General features: G+C 54.0%; 1 protein-coding gene across 1 annotated transcript; it reads left to right on the top strand.

Moving 5' to 3' along the window:
- Positions 1-543: 543 nt before the first annotated feature.
- Positions 544-6,652, top strand: LOC144674693 (cardiotrophin-like cytokine factor 1; the record flags this gene model as incomplete). Its single annotated transcript, XM_078535933.1, has 2 exons — positions 544-698; positions 6,167-6,652. Coding segments are annotated over 2 exons (641 nt in total), but the record flags the coding sequence as incomplete, so codon positions are not given.
- Positions 6,653-7,339: the final 687 nt, after the last annotated feature.

Genomic DNA, 7,339 nt, shown 5'->3' with positions numbered 1-7,339 from the left:
CTCTCTGTCTCTCTCTCTGTCTCTCTCTCTCTCTCTCCCCCTCTATCTCTCTCCCCCCATCTCCCTCCCCCTCTGTCGATTTCCCCTTCTATCTGTCTCTCCCTCTGCCTCTGTCTCTCTCATTTTCTCTCCCTCTGTCTCTCTCTCTCTCCCTGTCTCTCTCTCTCTCTCCCTGTCTCTCTCTCTCTCTCTCTCCCTGTCTCTCTCTCTCTCTCTCTCTCTGTCTCTCTCTCTCTCTCTCTCTGTCTCTCTCTCTCTGTCTCCCAGTCTATGTGTCTCTTTGTCGCTCTCTCTCTATCTCTGTCTCTCTCTATCTCTCTCTCTCTCTGTCTCTGTCTCGCTCTCTGTGTCTCTGTCTCTCTCTATCTCTTTCTCTCTCTCTCTCTCTGTCTCCCATCCTTTCAAAGTCTCCTTAAAACCCCTGACTTGGTCAAACATTTGCTCGCCTGCCCTGTTACCTCCTCTGGGGTCTTGTTGCCAGTTGCTGTGATTTACCCCTCTAGTTGCTGGCACTGAGTTTACCTCTGCCCCTTTACTAAGCAGGGATCTTTCTGGTGTTCCTCGTGCCTCTGCTCCTCAATGTCCGGGATGCTCGAGCTCTCCGCCTCCAAGATGGGACCATCAGCATCTCCATCCAGAAGACATATGAACTCACCAAGTACCTGGAGAGGCAGCTGCAGACCCTCACCATCAACTACGTAAGGAGCAGACTCAGGATGTCTCGCTGACCCCTGGCTGACCTCTTTGTTGACCCCTGGCTGACCCCCTTGTTGACCCCTGGCTGACCCCCTTGTTGACCCCTGGCTGCCCCTTCACTGACTGACCCCTGACCTGACCCCAGGCTGACCCCTTCCTGGCTCCTCGCAGCTCCCCTCAATGACCCCTCTCTACCCTTTGACCCCACCGTTGACCCCCTTTTTACCGCGCTGAACCCTCATTTACCTCTCCCTCCCACCCACCCCCTTCCACCCCAGGTAGGTCCCTGCTTGACCCCTCCCTGACCCATCCCAGACCCCTTGCTGAGCATTCGATTGACCGCTTCCTGACCTCTCCCCGACCCTCTCTCTCAGCACTTTGCTGAAGTCTTGTGGGCTCCATTGCTGACCCCTCTGTGAACTCCCCCTCACAGAAGCTCTTGTCAAGCCACTTTCTGACCCTCACTGACCCCTCACTTGTCCTCCCACTGAACCCCTCAAAAACCCTTCAATGACCTCACCACTGACCCCTCACAGTTGCCTTCCTGACCCTTTGCTTGCCTCTTATCCCCTCGTTGACCCCTTCTTGACCCCTGTCTGGTTCCTCACTGACACCTCACTGACCTCCTTGTTGACCACTCTCCCTGACCCTTTCTCTGACCCTGTCTCAGGGGCTGAAGTTGACATTTGATGTTGGGAGTTTAGGGTTCAGTTTGGGGTTGGGATTTAGGGTTTTGCAACCCATGTTGTATAATGAGAAATGGTTCCTTAATAACCTTGTAGTAAAGGGCCATTAGGGAATAGTGATCATAATATGGTCAATACTGAGTTTGAGTATGATTTAGTTAAGCCCGAAAGTAGGGCCTTAAATCAAAACAGAGCAAGCAGCCTTGGTACAAGAGGTGAGTTTTTTTTATTCATTCACGGGATGTGGGCGTCGCTGGCTGGGCCCAGCATTTATTGCCCATCCCTAATTGCCCCTTCAGAAGGTGGGGGTGAGCTGCCTTCTTGAACTGCTGAAGTCCCATGTGGTGTAGGTGCACCCACAGCGCTGTTAGGGAGGGAGTTCCAGGATTTTGACCCAGCGACAGTGAAGGAACGGCCGATCTCTTCCCAAGTCGGGATGGTGAGTGGCTCGGAGGGGAACTTCCAGGTGGTGGGTGTTCCCCATGTGTCTGCTGCCCTTGTCCTTCTAGATGGTAGTGGTCGTGGGTTTGGAAGGTGCTGTTGAAGGAGCCTTGGTGAGTTGCTGCAGTGCATCTTGTAGATGGTACACACACTGCTGCTACTGTGCGTCGGTGGTGGAGGGAGTGAATGTTTGTGGATGGGGTGTCAATAAAGCGGGGCTGCTTTGTCCTGGATGGTGTCGAGCTTCTTGAGTGTTGTGGGAGCTGCACTCATCCAGGCAAGAGGGGAGTATCCCATCACACTCCTGACTTGTGCCTTGTAGATGGTGGACAGACTTTGTGGAGTCAGGAGGTGAGTTACTCTCCGCAGGATTCCCAGCCTCTGACCTGCTCTTGTAGCCACAGTATTTATATGGCTCGTCCAGTTCAGTTTCTGGTCAATGGTAACCCCCAGGATGTTGACAGTGGGGGATTCAGTGATGGTAATGCCATTGAATGTCAAGGGGCAATGGTTACATTCTTTCTTGTTGGAGATGGTCATTGCCTGACACTTGTGTGGTGTGAATGTTACTTGCTCCTTGTCAGCCCAAGCCTGGATATTGCCCAGGTCTTGCTGCATTTGGACATGGGCTGCTTCAGTATCTGAGGAGTTGCGAATGGTGCTGAACATTGTGCAATCATCAGCGAACATCCCCACTTCTGACCTTATGATGGAAGGAAGGTCATTGATGAAGCAGCTGAAGATGGTTGGGCCGAGGACACTACCCTGAGGAACTCCTGCAGTGATGTCCTGGAGCTGAGATAACTGACTTCCAACAACCACAACCATCTTCCTTTGTGCTCGGTATGACTCCAACCAGCGGAGAGTTTTCCCCCGAATCCCATCAACTCCAGTTTTGCTAGGGCTCCTTGATGCCACACTCGGTCAAATGCTGCCTTGATGTCAAGGGCAGTCACTCTCACCTCACCTCGGGAGTTTAGCTCTTTTGTCCATGTTTGAACCAAGGCTGTAATGAGGTCAGGAGCTGAGTGACCCTGGCGGAACCCAAACTGGGCATCAGTGAGCAGGTTATTGCTAAGCAAGTGCCGCTTGATAGCACTGTTGATGGCCCCTTCCATTACTTTACTGATGATGGAGAGGAGACTGATGGGGCGGTAATTGGCCGGGTTGGATTTGTCCTGCTTTTTGTGTACAGGACATACCTGGGCAATTTTCCACATAGCCGGGTAGATGCCAGTGTTGTAGCTGTACTGACACAGCTTGGCTAGGGGCGCGGCAAGTTCTGGAGCACAAGTCTTCAGTACTATTGCTGGAATATTGTCAGGGCCCATAGCCTTTGAGAGGAATGAGAGAAATACAAGAAATGGCAGGGACATGAAAGAAATACCTTGTGTCGTGGAAGACCCCAAAAAAAAAAACCTTCCTGGAAATAATGGGGAGTCAAGGGCCTGGCCAGAATGAGGGACTTGTCAAAATCAGTAGAATGAAGGAAAAAGTACAGGCATTATCAATAGTGCAGGTGATATCAATAGTTCAGGCGATATCAATAGTACAGGCGATTTCAATGGTACAGGCGATATCAATGGTACAGGCGATATCAATGGTACAGGCAATATCAATGGTACAGGCAATATCAATAGTACAGGCGATATCACTGGGGCTGTAAGTGACGATGAACCCCCTAGACCAGACAATCTGAATGCTGGGGCTTTGAAAGAGGCGACTAGGGAGATAGTGGAGACGAGGTGTTGATGTTCCAGAATTCCCTCGACTCTGGACCAATTCCCATGGAAGGCACTGTGACTGACTGTTTAGGAAAGGAGAAACACTGTGTTGGGGGGTGGGGGGTGGGGGTTGGGTTTGGGGGGCTTAAGGTTGGAGGGGTGTTTGACGTTTGGGGGGGTTAAGGTTTGGTAGGTTTCAGGTTTGGGGGGAGGTTTGGGGGGTTTGAGGGGGTTTGAGGTTTGAGGGTTTGGGGGGTTTGAGGTTTGGGGGGTTTGAGGTTTGGGGGGGTTTGAGGTTTGAGGGTTGGGGTTGAGGTTTGGGGGGTTTGAGGTTTGAGAGGGTTGAGGTTTGAGGGGGTTGAGTTTGAGGGGATTTGAGGTTTGGGGGAAGTTTGAGGTTTGGGTTTTGGGGGGTTTGAGGGTTTGGGGGATGGTGGTTTTCGAGGTTTGAGGTTTGAGGAGGTTGAGGTTTGAGGGGATTTGAGGTCTGGGGGAAGTTTGAGGGGGTTTGAGATTTGGGGGGTTTGAGGTTTGAGGGGGTTGAGACTGGAGGGATTGAGCGTTGGGGGTTGGGTTTTGGGGTTCAAGGTTTGGAGGGGTTGTGTTTTGAGGGGGGGTTTGAGGGCTGGAGGATTGAGATTTGAGAGGGGTTTGGGGGGGTTGACTTTTAGGTTGGAGGGTTGAGTTATGAGGGGGTTTTGGTGTTTGAGGTTGGAGGGTTGAGTTTTGAGGGGGTTTAGGGGTTCAAGGTTTGGGGGGGGTTGTGTTTTGAGGGGGTTTTAGGGTTGGGGGTTGAGTTTTGAGGGGGTTTTGGGGTTTGAGGTTTGGAAGAGTTGAGTTTTGAGATTGGAGGGGTTGGGGTTGGAGGTGGTGTTGAGTTTTGAGGGGGTTTAGGGGTTCAAGGTTTGGGGGGGTTGAGCTTTGAGGGGTTTTGGGGTTTGAGGGTTGGAGGGGTTGAGTTTTGAGGGGGATTTGGGGTTTGAAGTTTGGAGGGGTTGAGTTTTGAGGGGGATTTGGGGTTTGAAGTTTGGAGGGGTTGAGTTTTGAGGGGATTTGGGGTTTGAGGTTTGGAGGGGTTGAGTTTTGAGGGTTAGGGATTGAGTTTTATAGGGGGGTTGGGGTTTGAGGTTTGGGGGTGTTTAGTTTTGAGGGGGTTTTCGGGTTCGAGGTTTGGAGGGGTTGAGTTTTGAGGTTGGAGGGGTTGGGTTTGGAGGTGGTGTTGAGTTTTGAGGTTGGAGGATTGAGTTTTGAGGGGGGTTTGAGGTTTGGAGGGGTTGAGTTTTGAGGGTTGGGGGTTGAGTTTTGAGGGGGATTTTGGGGTTTGAGGTTTGGAGGGGTTGAGTTTTATGGGGGGATTTGGGTTTGAGGTTGGGGTTGAGTTTTGAGGGGGGGATTTAGGTTTGAGGTTGAGGGTTGAGTTTTGGGGGGTTTTGGGGTTTGAGGTTTGGAGGGGTTGAGTTTTGAGGGGTTTTGGGGTTCGAGGTTTAGAGCGGTAGAGTTATGAGGGGGGTTGGGGTTTGGAGGGGTTGAGTTTTGAGGGGGGTTTGGGGTTTGGAGGGGTTGAGTTTTGAGGGTTGGGGCTGAGTTTTGAGGGGGGTTTTGGGGTTTGAGGTTTGGAGGGGTTGAGTTTTGAGGGGTTTTGGGGTTTGAGGTTTGGAGGATTTGAGTTTTATGGGGGGATTTGGATTTGAGGTTTGGAGGGGTTGAGTTTTGAGGGGGTGTTGGGGTTTGGAGGTGTTGCATTTTGAGGGTTGGGGTTTGAGGTTTGGAGGGGTTGGGTTTTGAGGGGGGTTGGGGTTTGGAGGGGTTGAGTTTTGAGGAGGGGTTGGGGTTTGGAGGGGTTGAGTTTTGAGGGGTTTTGAGGTTTGAGGTTTGGAGGGGTTGAGTTTTGAGGGGTTTTGGGGTTTGAGGTTTGGAGGGGTTGAGATTTGAGGGGTTTTGGGGTTTGAGGTTTGGAGGTGTTGGGTTTGGAGGTGTTGAGTTTTGAGGGGGGTTGGGGTTTGGAGGGGTTGAGTTTCGAGGGGGGTTGGGGTTTGGAGGGGTTGAGTTTTGAGGAGGGGTTAGGGTTTGGAGGGATTGAGTTTTGAGGGTTGGGGGGTTGAGGGTTGAGGGGGAGGGTTGAGTTTTATGGGTGGAGGGTTGGGTTTGAGGGTGGAGGTTTGGGGTGGAGGTTTGAGTTTCGAGGGTTGAGGGTTGGGTTTGAGGGTTGAGGGTTGGGTTTGAGGGTTGGGGTTGGGTTTTGAGGATTGAGGGTTGGGTTTGAGGGTGGAGGGTTGGGTTTGAGGGTGGAGGGTTGGGTTTGAGGGTTGGGGGTTGGGTTTTGAGGGTTGAGGGTTGGGTTTGAGGGTGGAGGATTGGGTTTGAGGGTGGAAGGTTGGGTTTGAGGGTGGAGGTTTGAGTTTTGAGGGTGGAGGTTTGGGTTTGAGGGTTGAGGGTTGGGTGTGAGGGTGGAGGTTTGGGTTTGAGGGTGGAGGATTGGGTTCGAGGGTGGAGGTTTGGGTTTGAGGGTTGAGGTTTGGGTTTGAGGGTGGAGGGTTGGGTTTGAGGGTGGAGGTTTCCTCTGTACCTGTCTCACCATGTTTCCCTCTCCCCACCCGTTGTTCTCCGTCCCGTCCACAGATGGACTACCTGGGACCCCCCTTCGACAGCCCGGACTTCGACCCGCCCCGGCTCAACCGGACGGAGGCCATCCCCAGCGCCACGCTGGAGGTGAGCGTCTGGCGGAACCTGGATGACCGCCTGCGCCTGACGGAGAACCTGCGCGCCTACGGCCTCCTCCTGAGGTGCCTCGGGGACGTGAACCGTGACCTGGCCAACCCGGCCCTGCGCCACACCTTCCAGCACTTCTGCACCAGCGTCCAGGGCCTGACCGTCAGCATCTCGGGCCTGGTGACCTCCCTGGGGTACCCCCAGCCCCCCACCCTGCCCCCTCCGCCCGGGGCCCAGGGGCTGGTGCCCGCCTCCAGTGACTTTCTCCGCAAGCTGGACCACTTCTGGCTGATGAGGGAGCTGGAGGGTTGGCTCCTGCGGTCGGCGAAGGACTTCAATCGCCTGAAGAAGCGTCTCGGGGGCCTGGTGGTCCGTTTGGACTATCGGGGGCTGTGAACCTGTACCCCGGCAACAACCACCCACCCACCACCACCACCACTCCCTGGGCCGGAGGGGAGGGTGGGGGATGTGGACCCTCACAGCCGTGCCTTATACTAACGCACATTCGCTCACTCGACCTCGCACGCTCACTCACTCACGCAACGAAACATTCCCAGTCCACCTTCCAAGCACCCTGAGCCTCCTCCGTAGACGACCCTCCCCTCCCCCTTCACTGCCTCAGTCTGGATTCGACTCCCTCCCTCCCTCCCTCCCTCAAGATCCCCAGAAGGCGTAGGGAGGCAGAGGGCCTAACAGCTCCCTCCCTCCCCCAACTCCACTTGCCTGAGCACCTAGGCCCCAGTGGTGACAGAGCCTTTAACAAAAGCTTCACGGTCACCCCATAATCCCCCCACGACTCGCCCCCTCCCTCCCTCTCCACCCCCCATTTCCCCACCCTCACGTTGCCACGGGTTGCCCTCCGACCTCCCGCCAGCCAATGGCGGGGCAGGATGGATGAGTGGTAACGCCCTTGGCGCATTTTCAAGATGGCCGACCTTTCGAGGGCCGGTGGAGGGGGAGGAATAGCAATTGGGGAGGAGGACAGGGAGGGAGGGAAGAATAGACGCAAAGGTTATCCAGGCCATGTCCTTTTCTTTTTGTAGAGGAATTTGTCAGATCAGCGGACAGTGGTTAGAATGAACC

Source organism: Cetorhinus maximus, unplaced genomic scaffold (assembly GCF_964194155.1).
Source record: "Cetorhinus maximus unplaced genomic scaffold, sCetMax3.hap1.1 HAP1_SCAFFOLD_755, whole genome shotgun sequence".
Lineage (NCBI taxonomy): Eukaryota > Metazoa > Chordata > Chondrichthyes > Lamniformes > Cetorhinidae > Cetorhinus > Cetorhinus maximus.
Note: the sequence above shows the minus strand (reverse complement) of the source record. Positions and strands in the feature narration are given on the sequence as shown.